This window comes from Amblyraja radiata, chromosome 32 (genome assembly GCF_010909765.2).
Source record: "Amblyraja radiata isolate CabotCenter1 chromosome 32, sAmbRad1.1.pri, whole genome shotgun sequence".
NCBI lineage: Eukaryota > Metazoa > Chordata > Chondrichthyes > Rajiformes > Rajidae > Amblyraja > Amblyraja radiata.
The window spans coordinates 28,730,544-28,750,732 of NC_045987.1; the positions used below are offsets into that span (position 1 = coordinate 28,730,544).

The 20,189-nt window shown below is 47.4% G+C and overlaps 1 protein-coding gene across 2 annotated transcripts in view; it reads left to right on the top strand.

Moving 5' to 3' along the window:
* Positions 1-20,189, top strand: part of stxbp1 (syntaxin binding protein 1) — a 108,403-nt gene that overhangs the window by 42,849 nt on the left and 45,365 nt on the right. For both annotated transcript variants that reach the window (XM_033049373.1, XM_033049374.1), the window contains exons 2-6: positions 6,543-6,592; positions 13,891-13,972; positions 14,181-14,257; positions 16,691-16,769; positions 20,094-20,189. In XM_033049373.1, coding sequence (XP_032905264.1) covers positions 6,543-6,592; positions 13,891-13,972; positions 14,181-14,257; positions 16,691-16,769; positions 20,094-20,189 — 384 coding nt within the window. The remainder of the gene's footprint in view (positions 1-6,542; positions 6,593-13,890; positions 13,973-14,180; positions 14,258-16,690; positions 16,770-20,093) is intronic.

The following is a 20,189-nucleotide window of genomic DNA, read 5'->3' on the forward strand; positions in this document are numbered from 1 at the left end:
ACTAACATTCTCCTACACGCACTAGGGACAATTTACAATGATTCCTTCTTCTTCTTGCGTTTGAAGTAGCTGAAGTTATGTAACGGCCTCCAGGCACTGCAGCCAGTTAGGCCTGCTGGATTCAGCTGCAGCAGGGTGATGCCATCCAGTTCGACATCCGTAGGTGCCCGCCCTAAAGAGGGTGCATGGTTGGCGTCAAGTTGCGGCGACTGAGGTTGCATTATTCCTGCTGCTGTCTCTGTTTGTTGTCGTTGGCCTGACTGAGGTCAGTTGACAGGACACGTCACGGGGAGATCGACAACACGAGGCCCACAATTATACCAAAGGCAATGAACCTACAAATCTGTGGATTTGTAATGTGGGAGGAAACCGGAGATCCCGGACAAAACCCACTCGGTCACGGTGAGAACGTACAATGTAGTCAGGATGGAACCCGGGTCTCTGGCGCTGTGAGGCAGCAACGCTACCGCTGCCCACTGGATACTCATTTATTCAGTCTAACTTGCCAACAAGCACAGGGCCAGAATCTAAGAGCAGGGTGGCTTTGGTACAGCTCTTTATATCTGAAGAAGGGTCTCAACCCGAAACGTCACCCATTCTTTCTCTCCAGAGATGCTGCCTGTCCCGCTGAATTACTCCAGCAATTTGTGTCCTCAGCGGAGGACGACTGTGAATAAGATGGTCAAAAGTCATAGCGATATATGGTAGTGTTTTTTCTAAAATCAATATACAGTGGTCAAGATGAGACTTTTAGTTATATAGATGTGATGTTTTGGATATGATTTTCCACGCACAAAACCACGCTGACTATCCTTTATCAGCCCTTGACTATCCAAATGCTGGTAGATCCCGTCCATCACAATAGTTTCCAGGACCTTTCCCACCATTGCTGTCAGGCTCACTGGCCTGTAGTTCCCTGGCTTGTCCTTGCTCCTCTTCAGGCACCACAGTGGTGCAGCGGTAGAGTTGCTGCCTCACAGAGCCAGAGACTCGGGTTCGATCCTGACCTCAGGTGCTGTCAGTACGGAGTTTGAAGATTCTCCCTGTGACCTTGGGTTTCCTATGGGTGCTCCAGTTTCCTCCCACGCCCCAAGGACGTACAGGTTTGTAGGTTAATTTGCTTCTGTTAAAATGTGTTATATCCCTAATGTAGGATGGAACTAGTGTATGGTTGGTGTGGACGTGGTGGGCCGAAGGGCCTGTTTCCACGCTGTATCTCTAAAACTAAAACTAAAACTTAAATAAAGAGTTAAGTCAAGAGTGTTTTATTTCTATAATGTCCCGAAAAGGAACAACTACATTTGTACTTGTGGCAGCACAACAGATATGTAAATAAAGGCACAGCATTGCTGCCCTGTAGTCTGCCAGACCTCTCCTCTTGTTGATGAAGATGCAAATATCTCCCAGCAATGACTGCACAAGCTTCCCATAATGTCCTAGGATGCACTTAGTCTTGCAGCCAGGGGCTTATCCAACTTTATGCACTCAAGATTGCCAAGATTGCCAACATCTCCCCTTCTGTGTAAGAAAAAACAGCAGATGCTGGTTTCAATCGAAGGTAGTAACTCAGCGGGACAGGCAGCATCTCTGGAGAGAAGGAATGGGTGACGTTTCGGGTCGAGACCCTTCTTCAGACTGATGTCACGGGAGTGGGCGGGCCAAAGATGGAATGTAGCCGGAGACAGTAAGACTAGTGGGAGAACTAGGAAGGGGGAGGGGGAGGGGATGCACTTCAACTCCCCCTCCCATTTCCACACTGACCTTTCTGTCCTGGGCCTCCTCCATTATCAGAGTGAGGCCCAGCGCAAATTGGAGGAGCAGCACCTCATATTTCGCTTGGGTAGTTTACACCCCAGCGGTATGAACATTGACTTCTCTAACTTCAAATAACCATATAACCATATAACAATTACAGCACGGAAACAGGCCATCTCTTAGATTAGATTAGATTAGATTTGTTTATTGTCATTCAGACCTTTCGGTCTGAACGAAATGTTGTTTCCCTGCAGTCATACATATAATTTAAAAATGACAAAAACACACAATCAACACAAATTTAACATCCACCACAGTGAGTTCACCAAACACCTCCTCACTGTGGTGGAAGGCAAAATCTTAAAGTCTCTGTCTCTTCCCTCTTTGTTCTCCCTCTGCGCCGAGGCGACGGTTCAAATTCCGCGGGTGGTCGCTGCCTCCGCCACAGCCCCAGGGCCGAGTCGGGTCTCCGCTGCCGCTACCTCCGCCACAGCTTCAGCCCTACAAGTCCGTGCCGAACAACTTTTTTCCCTTAGTCCCACCTGCCTGCACTCATACCATAACCCTCCATTCCCTTCTCATCCATATGCCTATCCAATTTATTTTTAAATGATACCAACGAACCTGCCTCCACCACTTCCACTGGAAGCTCATTCCACACCGCTACCACTCTCTGAGTAAAGAAGTTCCCCCTCATGTTACCCCTAAACTTCTGTCCCTTAATTCTGAAGTCATGTCCTCTTGTTTGAAAAATAGCCCTTGCTTTCTCTCTCCATCCCCTCCCCCTTCCCAGTTCTCCCACTAGTCTTACTGCCTCCGACTACATTCTATCTTTGTCCTGCCCATTCCCGTAGCATCAGTCTGAAGAAGGGTCTCTGAAGCACAACAGAATATGTGAAGATGCACTCGTGCTGCTGCAATCATCCAATCAACAACGTGGTTGGGGCCAGTCGCATGTAAATACAAAATGGCTAATTGGCGTTTGGGGCCGGGACTCTTCTTCAGACTGGTTGTGCTGGGGTGGAGGGAGAGAGGGACGGAAGGGGGGAGGGGCAGGACTAAGGTTGGCGAGTGCTAGGTGGATACAGGTGAGAGAGTTTTTTTGATATGCAGAGGGTTGGACAAAGGTCGTAGATGGAAAGGCACAAGGTGTGAGATAAGGTTAGAAGCGGTACGAACTGTGAAGCCAGAGGATGGAAGATAGGTGGCGGGGGATGGGAAAGAAGTGGGTGTGGATCAAGGTGAGTACAGGGGAGGGGGGTGGGCGGAAATGGGGTGTTCGTGGGTCACTAGCCTAAAATTAGAGAATTCAATGTTCAAGCTACCCATGCGGAGTATTTGGCCCAAGTCTCTCTAACTTTTCCTATACACTTGTATAAGTGTATTTCAATGCTATGACAGTATCTGTCTCAACTACCTCCTCTGGTAACTCGTTCCATGTACCCACCACTCTCATTGGAAAAGTTGCCCCTCAGGTTTGTATTAAATTTTATCCCTTTGACATTAAACATATGCAGCTTGGATTTAAAAAACTGTGCATTAATTATATCAATTCATCTCGTGATTTTATACACCTCTATAAGATCACCCCTCAGCCTCCTGCGCTCCAAGGAATAATGTCCAAGCCTGCCCAACCTCTCCCTACAGCTCAGGCCGTCAATTCCTGGCAACACCCTTGTAAATCTTCTCTGCACTCTTTCCAATTTAATGACATGCTTCCAAAAGCAGTGAGATTAAAATCGAACACAGTACTCCCATGTATGGCCTCACCAATGTCTTGTACAACTGCAACATAATCTCCCAACTTCTATACTCAATATCCTGACTGATGAAGGCCAACGTACCAAAAGCCTTCTTGACCACTCTATGTATCTGTGGCACTACATTTGGGGAACTATGTACCTGTACTTCTAGATCCCTCTGCTCCTCAACACTCACCAGGACCCTGCAATTCACTGTGAAGGTCCTGCCCTGGTTTTAATATGCAGCAACTCATGCCTATCTTCATCATTCCTCAGCCCACTTGCTCAACATCCTGCTGTAATATTTGAAAACCATCTTCACTATCTATGATAACCTCCCACTTTCGTGTTGTTTGCAAAGTTATTATTCATGCTTTGTACGTTCTCATCAAAATCGTTGATATAAACTACAAACAGCAATGGGCCCAGAATCCTGAGGCACACCTCTAGTCACAGGCCTCCAGTCTGAAAAACACCCTTTCACCACCACCCTCTGCTTCCTTCCATGGAGCCAATTCTGTATCAAGGTTACTAGCTCTCCCTGTATCCCACACGATCTAACCTTCCAGTGCAGCCTACCATGCTGAACCTTAGCCTCATCAAAGACTATGCCTGGTCTCGTCAATGTAAAGGAGGCCACATCGGGAACACTCATAAGGTTAGAGGAGGTGCACATGAGCCTCTGTTTCACCTGTGTGCCTGGATGGATAAGAGGGAGGAGGTGTAACATCTCCTGTGGTTGCAGGGGAAAGAAGGTACCTGGGGAGGGGGTGGTGTGGGTGGGAAGGGATGCGTGATACAACGAGTTGTGGAGGGAACGGCCTCTCAGAAGGTGGAAAGGGAGGGAGATGGGAAGATGTGACTGGTGGTGGGATCACGTTGGAGGTGACGGAAGGCTGGTGGGGTGAAAGGTTAGTTTAGTTTGAAGATGCAATATGGAAACAGGCCCTCCCCCCAGCCCAGCGATTTACACTTGTTCTATGTTATGGAGGAAGGAACTGCAGATGCTGGTTTAAACCAAAGAAAGGCACAAAAAGCTGGAGTAACTCAGCGGGACAGGCAGCAGCATCTCTGGAGACAAGGAATGGGTGACATTTCTGGTTGAGTCTGAACAAGGGTCTCAACCCAAAAACGTCACCCATTCCTTCTCCCCAGAGATGGTGCCTGTCCCACTGAGTCACTGCAGCTTTTTGTGCCTCTGTCACTAGTTTTCTGTTATTCCACTTTCGCATCCCACACACTGGGGACAATTTACAGAAGCCAATTACCCAACAAACCTACACGTCTTTGGAACGTTGGAGTGAAACAGAGCACTGGAAGAAACTCACACGGTCACAGGGAGAACATACAAACTCCGTACAGACAGCACCCGTAGTCAGGATCAAACCTGGGTCTCTGGCGCTGTGAGGCAGCAGCTCTACCCGCTGCGTCACTGTAAGAACCAGGGGAAGTCTATCCTTGTTCTATCTGGAGGGAGGGGGAGCGAGAGCGTAACTAGGGGACACAGACGAGACGTGGGTGAGGCTTCCATCTATAACAGTGGGGGGGGGGGCACATTCACTAAGAGCCTTAGATGTTCTATAATATAAAGCCTCATTATTAGAGCAGGGGTGATGGAAACAGTAGAATGGGGTTGAGGAAAAGATAGATCATCAAATGGCAGAGTGGACTCAATGTGCTGAATGACCTAATTCTGCTCCTATGTCATGAGGCAGAGAATTTGGGATTAGGGGATAGCATCTTTCCAAGAGGCTGGATGGGAAGAGGTGTAGTCCAGATAATTGTGGGATCAGTGGGTTTGTAGTGGTCTGTAGTTCCCTCCCCCACTCTTTTCTGTGCCCCATGTGAACGCGCCCAATACCCCCAATAGGAGCAAAGAGGTCCTTCTGCAGTTGTACAGAGCCCTAGTGAGACCACACCTGGAGTATTGTGTGCAGTTTTGGTCCCCTAATTTGAGGAAGGACATTCTTGCTATTGAGGGAGTGCAGCGTAGGTCCCGGGATGGCGGGACTATCATATGCGGAGAGAATGAAGCAGCTGGGCTTGTACACTCTGGAGTTTAGAAGGATGAGAGGGTATCTCATTGAAACATATAAGATTGTTAAAGGCTTGGACACGCTAGAGGCAGGAAAAATGTACCCGATGTTGGGGGCGTCCAGAACCAGGGGCCACAGTTTAAGAATAAGGTGTAAGCCATTTAGAACGGAGACGAGGAAACACTCTTTCTCACAGAGAGTGGTGAGTCTGTGGAATTCTCTGCCTCAGAGGGCGGTGGAGAAAGGTTCTCCGGATGCTTTCAAGAGAGAGCTAGATAGAGCTCTTAAAAATAGCGGAGTCAGGGGATATGGGGAGAAGGCAGGAACGGGGTACTGATTGGGGATGATCAGCCATGATCACATTGAATGGCGGTGCTGGCTCGAAGGGCCAAATTGCCTCCTCCTGCACCTATTGTCTATTGTCTATTGTCCCCTTCACCCGACCCTTTCAACTGCATTCCTTCCTCTAGCTTCACAATTTGCACCTCTTCTATTCTTATCTCATGCCATTTGTCTTTTCATCTCTGGCCCATGTCCAAATATCTGCCGATCAAACTATCCCCCCACTTGTGTCACTCCACGTACTTTGTTCAGTCTCCTCCGGCTTTCCTCCTCCCAGCCCACTACTTGCAATCAGTCTAAAGAAGGGTCCTGACCCAAAACATCACCTCTCCATGTTCTCCAGAGATCCTAGATAGACACAAGGTGCTAGATTAACTCAGCGGGTCAGGCAGCAGCTCTGGAGAAAAAGGATGGGTGATGTTTCAGGTTTCAACCCTTCTTCACACCCAAAACATCACCATTTTCTCCAGAGATGTTGCTCCAACCATTTGTGTCTATCTTCGGTCTAAGCCAGCATCTGCAGTTTCTTTCTACACTTCTCCAGTGATCCTACCTGTTCCTCAGCACTTTGTATCTTTTCACATAAACCAGCATCTGCAGTTCCTTGTGTTTACAGACAAAGTCCTGTGTTCACTTGATCCTAATGCTTTTTTCTTTCTGATTACAGAAATTATGAATGATGTCATCAAGAAGGTGAAGAAGAAGGGGGAATGGAAGGTAATGAAAGCCTGCGTTTGTACCTGTGTTGCTGTTTGGACTCTAGTGAGTAATGACTGGAAGAGTATTGTCGTTTGAGGATTATTTGTGAATTGTGAAAGATTTACATAAAGGAGCAACTGTTTCCAGTGTGGGACGGCACGGTGGTGCAGCGGTAGAGTTGCTGCCTCACAGCGCCAGAGACCCGGGTTCGATCCTGACCACGGGTGCTGTATGTACCAAGCTTGTACGTTCTCCCTGTGACTTGCGTGGGTTTTCTCCGGGATCTTCGATTTCCTCCCAAACTCCAAAAGCGTACAGGTTTGTAGGTTAATTGGCTTGGTATAATTGTAAATTGTCCCGAGTGTGGAGGATAGTGTTAGTTTACTGGGGATCGCTGGTTGGTGTAGACTCGGTGGATCGAGGGGCCAGTTTCCGCACTGTATCTCTAAACTAAACTAAACTAAACTAAACTAATGACTGAGTATGAGATGTGCAGCAATGGTAAGCACAGAGGAACTGGAAGAGCCATGGGAACAGAAACCTCAGAGTTGTGGATTCTCAGTTGTGGAGAATATTCATTGTAAAAATGGAGATATTTGTGGGTAGTTCAGGTGAACAGGTAGGGAAGTGGGCAAGACCCAGGGCCAGGTGAAGACGGTTCAAGGCCTGTTCCTCTTTCCTATTCATGCAGTCTCATATAACATTGCCTGGAAGAAAATAATGTGGGAATTTGGGGAAAGCATTGGTGAATAAGGTAGCACAGACTTGATGGGAGGAATAACTGTGCTGTGGTAATACATGGTCTGATGTGGCCACTGAAGAATTGAGAGCTTTGCACAGTTAAGGACTTATCAGGGTGCAACGTGGTTGACCAGAATAATATTGTTCTTTCAGGGGCTCATGCATTACAAACTAGGTCGGATTACACAAGATATGTGTAGGAAGGAACTGCAGATGCTGGTTTAAACCGAGGATAGACACAAAATGCTGGAGTAACTCAGCAGGACAGGTAGCATCTCTGGAGAGAATGAATGGGTGACGTTTCAGGTCGAGACCCTTCTTCAGACTGAAAGTCACGAGAGATATAGACAATGATGTAGAGAGACATAGAACAAATGAATGAAAGGTACAGTATGCAAAATATTAACAATGATAAAGGAAACAGGCCAACTGTTTGTTGGGTGAGAACGAGAAGCTGGTGTGACTTGGGTGGGGGAGGAATAGAGAGAGAGGGAATGCAGAGATTACTTGCAGTTAGAGAAATCAATATTCATACCACTGGGTTGTAAGCTGCCCAAGCGAAATATGAGATGCCGTTCCTTCAATTTGCGTTCAGCCTGACTCTGACAATGGAGGAGACCTAGGACAGACAGTCCTCGGCCATTGTGGCAAAGAATTCCACATATTCACCACTCTTTGAGCTATAGGGAGAGGTTGAGTAGGCTGGGTCTCTATTCCTTGGAGCGCAGGAGGATGAGGGGTGATCTTATAGAGGTGTATAAAGTCATAGATCGGGTGGACGCACAGAGTCTCTTGCCCAGAGCAGGTGAGTCGAGGACCAGAGGACATACTTTATGGTGAAGGGGGAAAGATAGGAATCTGAGGGGTAACATTTTCACACAAATGGTGGCGGGTGAATGGAACAAGCTGCCAGAGGAGGTACTCTAGACAAGGACTATTGCAACTTTTAAGAAACAATTGGACAGGTACATGGATAGGACAGGTTTGGAGGGATATCGGCCAAATGCAGGCAGGTGGGACTTGTGTTGATGGGACATGTTGGCCGGTGTGAGCAAGTTGGACTGAAGGACCTGTTTCCATGCTGTATCAGTCTATGACTCTAGGTTCTGTTCAAAACTCATCAACATAGAATAGAGAAAATAGGTGCAGGAGTAGGCCATTCGGCCCCTCAAGCCAGCGCTGCCATTGAATATGATCATGGCTGATGATCTAAAACCAGTACCCCGTTCCTGCCTTCTCCCCATATCCCCTGATCATTAAACATCAGATCCAAGTCATTAAACTAATCCAACATGGTGGTGGTGGGAGAAAGCGAAAGTGAGCAGCTGTGAATGGTTTGCGATCCTGCACGCCGTTCATTCACACGGTGCCTGATGTTCCACGAGCGGGCACGACGGACGGGCGCATGGGAGGGTGGGCACGACGTCCCGGGCACGTGGGAGGGTGGGCGCGATGGCCTGGGCACATGACCACAGAGCGGCGGCGGCTGGAGGAGATGGGGCAGTAAGGAGGGTCACGGTGTCGGCCATGACAGCCAGCTGGGTGAGTACAGGCCCAGCCTGCAACCTCTGCACAGAGTGGCCATGGAGGGAGACCAGAGCATCGCACTAGGTCAGGATGATCCCCGTCTCATCAATGCAGTGATTCATGCCATTATAGTGAGAGTATAAGGTACTGTTTTCTCCTCAGGCCAAGATCAGGCATCTCATAGACCTAGAAGTTATAAGATTGCACCAGTATGTGCAGGCTCTCTGCATGCTGTTTCAGAAGAGCATCTATTGTACTCATCTATAATGTGATAGCATACAGAGCATCTCCGTCTATGTGACAATTGTAATCTATAAATTACAAATCTGGTTTTCTGGAAGAGCGCTAATGAAGGTAGCAACAGGGGGACAGGACAGATGAATGTGTGTGTGCCTGTGGAGTTTGTGCAGGGGACAGGAATTCAGATTTTTGCACCACATTTTAACATATGATGAGCGTTTGATGGCACTGGGCCTTTATTCGCTGGAGTTTAGAAGAATGAGGAGGGACCTCATTGAAACGTACAGAATAGTGAAAGGCTTGGATGTGGAGAGGATGTTTCTACTAGTGGGAGAGTCTAGGACGAGAGCACCAACATCCTCACAGGTAGGGTTGCTGGTGCTACTCAGGAGGGGTTAAACTAGAATGGTGGTGGGGTGGGAACCAGAGCAGTAAATGGAAGGGCTGATGAGAAAGTGGAGGCTATGAGTAGGTAAGTCTCAATGCAAGGAGAGGCAGGGAGAGGTTCATGACTATGGGGATAATGAAGAGCTGGAGTATTTCAATACTCGCTATACTTGCAATATTCCTCAAAGCAGTATTATAGGTAACGCTGAGGAACTTGGAGCCTGGATCAGTGCTGGGAATTATCACTGTGGCCATTACGGAAAAGTGGTTGTGAGGGATATGACTGGCAGATCAACGTCCCAGGATTTGATGTATCGACGTATCCAGCATTTTGTGTCTATCTTCACTGAATCCAGGGAACTATAGGCCAGTGGTAGGGAAACTATTGGAGAGAATTCTTCGGGACAGGATTTACTTCCATTTGGAAGAGAAGGGGCTAATTAGGGACAGTCAGGACGACTTTGTACGTGGCAGGTTGTGTCTTAGTTTACTCTTAGTTTAGTTTGGATTATTTTTGTCACGTGTACGAGGTACAGTGAAACACCTTTGTGTGCCTGCTATCCAGTCAAAGAAAAGATTAGACATGATTACAATCAAGCCATCCACAGTGCATAGATAAAGGATAAATGGTACAACATTTAGTGCAGGATAGTCCGAATAAAGATAGTTCTAAGGTCTCCAATGAGGTAGATGGGGCTCAGGACGGCACTCTAGTTGGTGAGAGAACCGTTTAGTAACCTGATAAAAAGCTGGGAAGGAACTGTCCCTGAATCTGGAGGTGTGTGTTTTCAAACTTTTGTACATCTTGCCTGATGGCAGAGGGGAGAAGAGGGAGTGTCCGGGATGGTTATGCTGGGGGCCTTGCCGAGTCAGCATGAAGTGTAGATGGAGTCAATGGAAGGGAGGTTGGTCTGAGCTACATCCACAACTCTCTGCAATTTTTGCGTTCTTGGATGGAGTTGTTCCCAAACCATATTGTGGTGCATCCTGATAAAATGCTTTCCGCAGCACATCTGCAGAAGTTGGTGAGAGTTGTTGGGAACTTGCCGAACCTCCTCAGCCTTCTGGGGAAGTATAGGTGTTGGTGTGCTCTCTTGTCCACAGCTTTGATGTGTCTGGTCCGGGGCACATTGTTGGTGATATTTACTCCAAGGAAGTTGAACCTTTTGACCATCTCTATTTCAGCGCCAACAATGTATAGCCCGGTGCATGTATGGTTTCACTTCCTGAAGTCAGTCACAATCTCCGTTATCTTGCTGACATTGAGAGGGAGGTTGTTGTCTTGGCAACACGTGCCCAGGTGCTCAACCTCCTTCCTGTCTCACTAACTTGATTGAGTTTCTTGAGGAGGTGACAAAGGAGATTGATGAGTGTAGGGCAGTGGATGTTATATACGTGGATTTCAGTAAGGCTTTTGATAAGGTCCCTCATGGTAGACTGATCTAGAAGATTAAGCTGTATAGGATTCACTATGACTTGTTCGTATGGATTCAGAATAAGCTTATTCATTGAAGACAGAGGGTTGTGATGGAAGATCAATATTCAGGCTGGAGATCTGTGACCAGTGGAGTTCTGCAGGGATCTGTGCTGGGACCGCTGCTGTTTGTGATACATATAAATGAGCTGGATGTAAATGTAGATGGGTTGGTGAGCACGTTTTCTGCCAACACCAACATTGGATGAGTTGCTGACGGTGAGAAATGCTATCAGAAGATACATCGGGAGATGGGTCAGCTGCAGAAATGGGCAGAGGAATGGCAGATGGAGTTTAACCCGAATAAGTGTGTTGCACTTTGGCAGGTTGAGTGTAAGGGGAGAGTATACATTTAATGGCAAGCCCCTTTACAGCGTTTTGTTTAAGTAAGTAAGTAAGTTTATTGGCCAAGAATTCACAAACTAGGAATTTGCCTTGGTGCTCCGCCCACATGTAACAACATGACATACAGTGACAGTTACGAATGTCTCAGAAAACACTAAACATTAATAATAATAAAACATTAATGATAAAACACCATTGATCAAGCATGTGAACCAACAAAATACCAGATCAAAGGGAGGCTGCAGATTTTTGGCTGTTGAGTAGAGCTCGTGGATAAAAACTGTTTTTATGTCTGGCTGCGGCAGCTTTGACAGTCCGGACTCGCCTTCCAGAGGGAAGTGATTCAAATAGTTTGTGGCCAAGGTGAGAGGGGTCAGAGATGATCTTGCCCGCTCGCTTCCTGGCCCTTGCAGTGTACAGTTCATCAATGGAGGGAAGGTTGCAGCCAATAATCTTCTCTGCTGATTGGACGATTCGCTGCAGCCTCCAGGTGTCGTGCTTGGTGGTTGAGCCAAACCAGACCATGATGGAGAAGGTGAGAACAGGCTCTACGATGGCTGTGTAGAATTGGACCATCATTGCCTGTGGCAGATTGTGCTTCCTCAGCTGCCGAAGGAACTGCAGATGCTGGAAAATCGAAGGTAGACAAAAATGCTGGAGAAACTCAGCGGGTGCAGCAGCATCTATGGAGCTAACTCACCCGCTGAGTTTCTCCAGCATTTTTGTCTACCCTTTACAGCATTGATCTGCAGAAGGGTGTGCAGCGCAGGAGATCCGGGTTCAATCCTGACTACAGATGCTGTCTTTACGGAGTTTGTACGTTCTCCCCGTGACCTGCATGAGTTTTCTCCGAGATCTTCGGTTTCCTCTCACATTCCAAAGACGTACAGATTTGTAGATTAATTGGCTTGGTAAATGTAAAAGTTATCCCTAGTGGGTGGAGGATAGTGTTAACGTGCGGGGATCGCTGGTCGGCGCAGACCCGGTGGGCCGAAGGGCCTGTTTCCAAGCTGTATTTCTAAACTAAACTAAACTAAACTAAACTAAACTAAACTAAACTAAACTAAACTAAACTAAACTAAACTAAACTAAACTAAACTAAACTAATCTTGGCGTCCAACTTCATAGCTCCATAGGTTCAAGGTAGCAGCACAAGTAGATAGAGAAGAAGGTGTATGGAATGCTTGCCTTCATTGCTGGGGGCATCGAGTATAAGAGTCAGGAAGTCATGATGCATCTCTATAGGACTTTGGTTAGGCTGCATTGGAGAATTGTCTGCTGTTCCAGTCACCCCATTACAGGAAGGATGTGGAGGTTGTGGAGCGGGCCCATGGTTGGTTTACCAGGTCGGGTCTGGATTAGAAGTTTTCTGCTCATCAAGGATTTGTCAATCTTTGCTTTAGAAATACCACAGACTCCTCAGCCGTCTGTGATTGAATTCCACAGACTCACCACACTCTGACTAAAGAAATTATTCCTCATCTCCTTTCTAAAGGTATGTCCTTTTATTCTGAGGCCATGGCCGCTGGTCCTAGACTCTCCCACTAGTGGAAACATCCTCTCCATATTCACTCTATCCAGCCTCTCACTATTCGGTAAGTTTCAATTAGGTCCCCCCTCATCCTTCTAAACTCCAGCGAGTACAGGCCCAGCGCCGTCAAAAGCTCATCATATGTTAACCCCAATCAACCCAGAACCATTCTCGTAAACCATCTCTGGACCCTCTCCAGAACCAGCACATCCTTCCTCAGATATGGAGCCCAAAATTGCTCCCAATATTCCCAATACAGTTTGACCAGCGCTTTACAATGCCTCAGCGTTACATCCCTGTTTTTATATTCTAGTCCGTTCAAAATGAATGCTAGCATTGTGTTTGCCTTCTTCACTACCGATTCAACTCGTAGATTAACCTTCTGGGAATCCTGCACCAGCACTCCCAAGTCCCTTTGCACCTCCGAATACTGAATTCTCTCCCTTACTTAAAAAATTATCTCCACCTTTATTCCTACTACCACAATATACAACGTGAAGAGTAGCGGCCCCAGCACTGACCCCTGCACAACTCGGCTAGTCACCGGCAGCCAACGACAAAAAGCCTCTTTTATTGCCACTCTTTGCCTTCTGTCATCTAGCCAACCTGCTATCCATGTTAGTATCTGCCCCTTGATACCGTGAGCTCTCATCTTGGTAACTCTCATCTTTATAGATGTACATAAAACCTTGAGTGGTATAAATACGGTAGACAGTCAGAACCTTTTATCTGGGATGGACATGTCCAACATTAGAGGGCGTGCTATAAGTGTCGCCCACAACAGGTGCAGCGATTCCATGAAGTGTAACGCTGCAGACTTGCAACAAGATCATTTATCTGAACATTACTGAGCAGGGCTTGTGGGGGGAGAGTTCCCACAGGCTGCATAAGAATGTTGCAAACACAAGAACCCATTCTCTTTTGGATATTGTATGTGTTAGGGTCAGGTCTGCATTCATGATGCCACCTCCATGTGTGCTGAAGGTGTATTGAAGCGGAGTGCGGTTATGGAGATAGCTGCGTGGGTGCGGCTGCAGGGCTGCTGACTGTGATGTGTTGTGTGTTGTGCAGGTGCTGGTGGTGGATCAGCTCAGCATGCGCATGCTCTCGTCCTGCTGCAAGATGACAGACATCATGACGGAGGGAATCACAAGTGAGTCTCGGGCACCGACCGGCTGGCCAGCATGCTTCACTTAGCTCAGGCAGGGGAGAGAGGGAGATAGGAAAAGGGGGGAGGGAGGGGGGGGGGGGTTGTGTTGTGGGTGTTACTTACCTCAATTTGGAGAGGCCAGCGTTGCATGTCTGTGCCCTTTACTGACATGACCTTCTCTTTGTTCTCTATTAATGGTGATTGGGTGAAGTTGTTGAGGACATCCACAAACGCAGAGAACCTTTGCCCAGTCTGGAAGCTGTTTACCTCATCACCCCCTCGGAAGAAGTAAGTGACCACTTCAACCCGTCTCCGTGCCGTCAGGGAATAACACACAGACACACCACGCTTTGCAGCATTGATCTATAACTGGTGAAAGGGCAACTTACTTCACTGAGCGTCACCTGCCACAGGTATCAGCGCATACACCTTGTGTTGGCGATTCCTGCCCAGATACCACACTGGTGTGAGAGGTGCCAGAAGCAGTGATAATGTCCAAGCCTCAAGTGTCCTGCCTTTCCTTGCTAAACCCCATGCAGCTACAAGCCTGTATTGACCAGCCTCTGCACATTGTCCCATTGAACAGCTAGAGCCCGTGAGTGATTGCTTATCTGACATCAGTGAACAGTATAATTGTGGAAGGTACACAAAAATGCTGGAGAAACTCAGCGGGTGCAGCAGCATCTATGGAGCGAAGAAAATAGGCAACGTTTCGGGACGAAACGTTGCCTATTTCCTTCGCTCCATAGATGCTGCTGCACCCACTGAGTTTCTCCAGCATTTTTGTGTACCTTCGATATTCCAGCATCTGCAGTTCCTTCTTAAACAGTATAATTGTGGAGTCGAGCTCACCAAAGGGAAGATAGACACAAGCAGCTGGAGTAACTCAGTGGGTCAGGCAGCATCTCCGGAGAAAGGGAATAGGTGACGAATCGGGTTGAGACCCTTCTTCAAAGGGATCTGAAATCCAAACGATAGCAACACCAACCTACAGAAACCTACATACAGTCTGAAGAGGTATCCTGACCAGAAACGTCACCAGTCCATGTTCACCAGAGATGTTGCCCAAACATTGAGTTACTCCAGCACTTTGTGTCAACTTAAGAAAGTTCCACTTTCTCTCTACCCGAGAAATGAATTCTCCAATTTCATGTAAAACATCCAACTCCCTCTCTCCCCCTGCCCTAGAGGGCATTTAAATACAGGGCTGATCATGAGGTGAAGTGAGATGGATTATGCAGCAGAAGAAATGAACTTTGCAGAGAGGAACTGCAGATGCTGGTTTACACCAAAGATAGACACAAAATGCTGGAGTAACTCAGCAGGACAATCACCATCTCTGGAGAGAAGGAATGGGTGACCCTTCAGGTTTGAAAAAGGGTCTCAACCTGAAACGTCACCCATTCCTTCTCTCCAGAGATGCTGCCTGTCCCGCTGAGTTACTCCAGCATTTTGTGTCTACCTTCAGAAGAAATGAACTAATGCTGTGTTAGACCAACAGACCAAAAGACAACCAGAAGGATTTTGAATAAATGGATGGAAGGAGGATGATGGAAGGAGGCCCAGGCCATCATTGGGTTTCAAAGTAACAAAAGAATGAATGAAAAGTGAAATGAAAAAGGGATGAAGTGGCATCACCAAGTGGCATGGTCATGATCACATTACCACCTATGATTCAAATACTGATTTAAACATGAACAAGATGGGGTATTACTGATGGGTATTGAGAATGCTCTCAGCTCTGGTCAAACAGGGGTAAACATTGATGTTGGGAACATTGAGACAGTAGAGGTGGCAACTCTTCATGTTACTGCCACTGATTGAATGTTCGACACTGAAATGAAAGCTTTGTTTTCCAAATATTAACCTATTTCAATTGATTTGAATAGTCTTTGGTGGAGGAAAGCCTCCACGACGAGTCCACGTTGAGGCTGCCACAGCGGTAGAGTTGCTGCCTCACAGCACCAGAGACCCAGGTTCGATCCTCACCCGGGATGCAATCTGTACAGAGTTTGTACATTCTCCCCATGACAGCGTGGGTTTTCTCCAGGCCCTTCGGTTTCATCCCACACTCAAAAGACGCGCATGTTTGTAGGTTAATTGGTTTTGGGAAGAACTGTAAAAATTGTCCCTAGTATGTGGGATAGTGTTAGTGCGAGGATTGCTGGTCGGCGTGGACTCGGTGGGCCAAAGGGCCAGTTTGTATCGCTAAACTAAACTAAACTCAACAAAACTAAAATAAGTGCAAGTCATTGAATCGTCCTCTTCCAACAATGTGTGCAGAGCAACGCGGATATCCTCTGTACATTGTTTAATGTCATTGAATGCTGACAACCCACCTTGACACAAGCAGCCTTTTTCACCACCCCCGCAGAAAGTAGGCGACCACTTTCATGGACAGTCTGAAGAACGGTCCTCATCTGAAACGTCACCCATCCTTGTACTCCAGGGGTGCTGCCTCTTCCGCTGAGTCACTCCAACACTTTGTGTCTTTCCTTCACCACTTCCACATTACCAGAGCAATAACTCAACACATACAGTACAAAGACAGAAGTACACAGAGTGCTGGAGTAACTCAGCGGGTCAGGCAGCATCTCTGGAGAAAAAGAATAGGTGACGTTTCGGGTCGGGACCCTTCTATTGACCAATGGACATTTCCTTAAACTGTAGTTGCCTCCATTGATTGGACATGAGTGACTGAATCTTGCTTTTATCTTTCAGTCTGTGCGTGCATTGATCAACGACTTCAAGGACGCACCATCTTCCAAGTACCGGGCAGCGCACGTTTTCTTCACCGACTGTGAGTCTACAGTGTCCTCCATTCCCACTGTGCTTCATGCTAACCATGCCCTACGCCAACGCGGGGACATTACTAGTGTGATCCCAATAAAGTGACAGGGGGAAAAATGTAGAAGTGACCTGAGGGTCAAGCTGTTGACACGGAGCGGCCAGACACAGTGACAGCGGGGGGGGGGGGTGTACAATCACAACATGTCAAATACATTCAGGCAAGGTCATGGACAGGACAGGTATGATGATGATGATGATGATACTTTATTGTCACTTCCACCCAGCTAGGTGCTGTGAAATGTGTTGTTTTTGCATACAACGTACACAAAAGAGTCGGCACAAAGGAGCTGACAACGTTACAAAGAGTGATCCTCCTTCATGCCTCTACGCCGGGTCCTCTTTGTTCTCGGCGACGTGGTTCGTCCACCTCGGCCCGACCTCGAGACTCCGTCCACAGCCCTACCTCATCCATCAGGGCTCTGACTCGACCTCTGGCTTCTGACCTGACCTCTGGCCTCTGCCCCGACCTCTGGCATCTGACGTGACCACTAGTCCGCCCCCCTTGTTTTCGCAGCCAAAGTGGACAACCTCACATTTATCTATATTATACTGCATCTGCCACGCATCTGCCCCCTCACTCAACCTGTCCAGGTCACCCTGTAACATCCTAACATCCTCTTCACAGTTCACACTGCCACCCAGCTTTGTGTCATCCGCAAACTTGCTAGTGTTGCTCCTATTCCCCTCTTCCAAATCATTAATATATATGGTAAACAGTTGCGGCCCCAACACCGAGCCTTGCGACACTCCATTCACCACTGCCTGCCATTCTGAAAAGGACCCGTTCACTCCGACTCATTGCTATTCTACATTATATTACATTACACTGCTTCTACCCTACCACTCGCTCTGCGTTGGCCTCTCTGCAGGCCCCAGCACCCCTTGGAGCCAGACGTCCAACCCCAGTGGGGGAGTCTGGCCTGCTCACTGGGATATGGGCCCAGCACAGACAAGTGGCCTAGCCTGGTTGGGCAATGATGAGCATGGAGGAGTAGGGCCGAAGGGCCTGTTTCCAAGCTAAGTCTAGAACATTTTTGAGAATCTGGATTCTTGCATATTAGTTAACTGCCCTGATGTAATATTGTGGGACATTGGTTGTCGCATGCATTACAATGATGACCGCAGTACTACAGATTTATACAATGTCACTTTATATTGTCATTGTTCTCAGAGGGCGTAAGAGGGATTACACACTTCTGAAATTACTCATCATCTATATGAAATAAGAATTTCTGTTCTAAAAAGGAGCCCAGACAGGAGATCGTTGCAAGGTTCTGATATAATGGTGTTGAAGTTTCAGCACAAATTGAGTTTCCAAGGTCTCTGCTTTTATTAAAAGTTATCAGAGAGGAAACTGATCGCACCCATAAAACAGGAGCGGTCTGTGAGTTCAACATCTCTCACTGGATGTTTATGTGTGCAACTGTGAGTCTCTCTTGTTTGCTGCAAGGATGACAATAGGAACATATCGAGTGGTAAAGCAGGCATGCAGTATGCATGCTTTACTCAGGGCAATGAGTATTTGAGCAGGATATCAATGCAGCTTGGTAGGACTTCAGTTCGGCCGCATTTGCAGTATTTCATACAGTTCTGGTCATCCCATTGCAGGAAGGATGGGGAGACTTTGCAACCGATGCCTGGATTAGTGTGTATTAGCTACAGGGAGAGTTTGGACAGACGGATTGTTTTCTTGGTGGTTGAGGGGAGAACTGGTGGAAGTGTATCCAATTATGAGAGCCTTTGATTGGAAAAACAGTCAGAATCTTTTATCCTGGGTGGAAAAATCAAATACTAGAGGGCATAGCTTTAAGGTGAGAGGGGAAAGGTTTAAAGGAGATGTGCGGGGCATATTATTGTTTACTCAGAGGGTGGTGGTGGAGGCAGATATGTTAATGGCATTTAGTAACACTTTTGGATAGGCACACGGATGCAGGGAATGGGGGATATGGGTCATAGTATCCAGCGAACCTGCATCCAGAGAACCTGCCTCCACCGCCCTCTGAGGCAGAAAATTCCACAGACTCACCACTCTCTGTGAGAAAAAGTGTTTCCTCGTCTCCGTTCTAAATAGTTTACTCCTTATTCTTAAACTGTGGCCCCTGGTTCTGGACTCCCCCAACATCGGGAACATGTTTCCTGCCTCTAGTGTGTCCAAGCCCTTAACAATCTTATATGTTTCAATGAGATCCCCTCTCATTCTTCTAAACTCCAGAGTGTACAAGCCCAGCTGCTCCATTCTCTCAGCATATGACAGTCCCGCCATCCCGGGAATGAAACCTTGTATAGTGTCAGTCAATCTTGTCAGTGATAGACACATCAATGATTTCAGAACGCTATCCAAGAGCTGGACACAGCTCCATCAGAACCTTCGGCCTGACTTGCCCATGCCAACCAAGATGCCTCATCTGCAGTAGTACCTGCATTTAGCCCATGTCCCTCTAAATATTTCCTAACCATGTACCTGTCCAAATGTATTTTGGTGTTATGCACACCAACTAGCAGTGTTATGTACACCAACTAGCGGTTGGAACGTGACGGTGTGGAGCAGGAATGATTTTATATCAGGGTTCTGCTTTGGGTATGAGTATGGGGATGGAGCCAGCTGATTCTCCTGATGTCTTGCTGAGCTGTTGGTGAGGACAGGAGGTGAGATGCCTGAGTGAATGATGAGGGACAACTGATCCCCACCACTACCTGTCGGATTGGGCCCCACACCGCAGGCCTTCCCCACCCCCGCCCACCCAGCCCCTGCCTGAATATCAGCCGCTCCATCCAAGACGGCAGCAAATTGTAGACGCAGCCCAGACCATCACCCAAACCAACCTCCCTCCCATTGACTCCATTTATACCTCACTCTGCTTGGCAAGGCCAGCAGCATAATCAAGGACGAGTCGCACCTTGGCCACTCCCTCTTCTCCACTCTCCCAGAAGTGTGAAATTGCACACCTTCAGATTCAGGGACAGTTTCTTCCCAGCTGTTATCAGGCAACTGAATCATCCTACCACAACCAGAGAGCAGTGCTGAACTACTATCTATCTCATTTGAGACCCTCTGGACTATCTTTGATCAAACTTTACTGGCTGAACTGCATTCATGTTAATCCCTTATCATGTATCTATACACTGTAAATGACTCGTTTTCTGCTGTCTGGTTAGCACGCAACAAAAGCTTTTCACTGTCCCTTGATACATGTGACAATAAACTAAACTGGACTGAAGTGAACTCTGCTGCTGACCTCCCTACTGAGCTTGTTGTTGTCCTTGCCTTTCACAGCATGTGCAGACCCACTGTTTAATGAACTGGTCAAATCCCGCACGTCAAAGGTCATCAAGACCCTGACTGAGATCAACATCGCTTTCCTGCCGTATG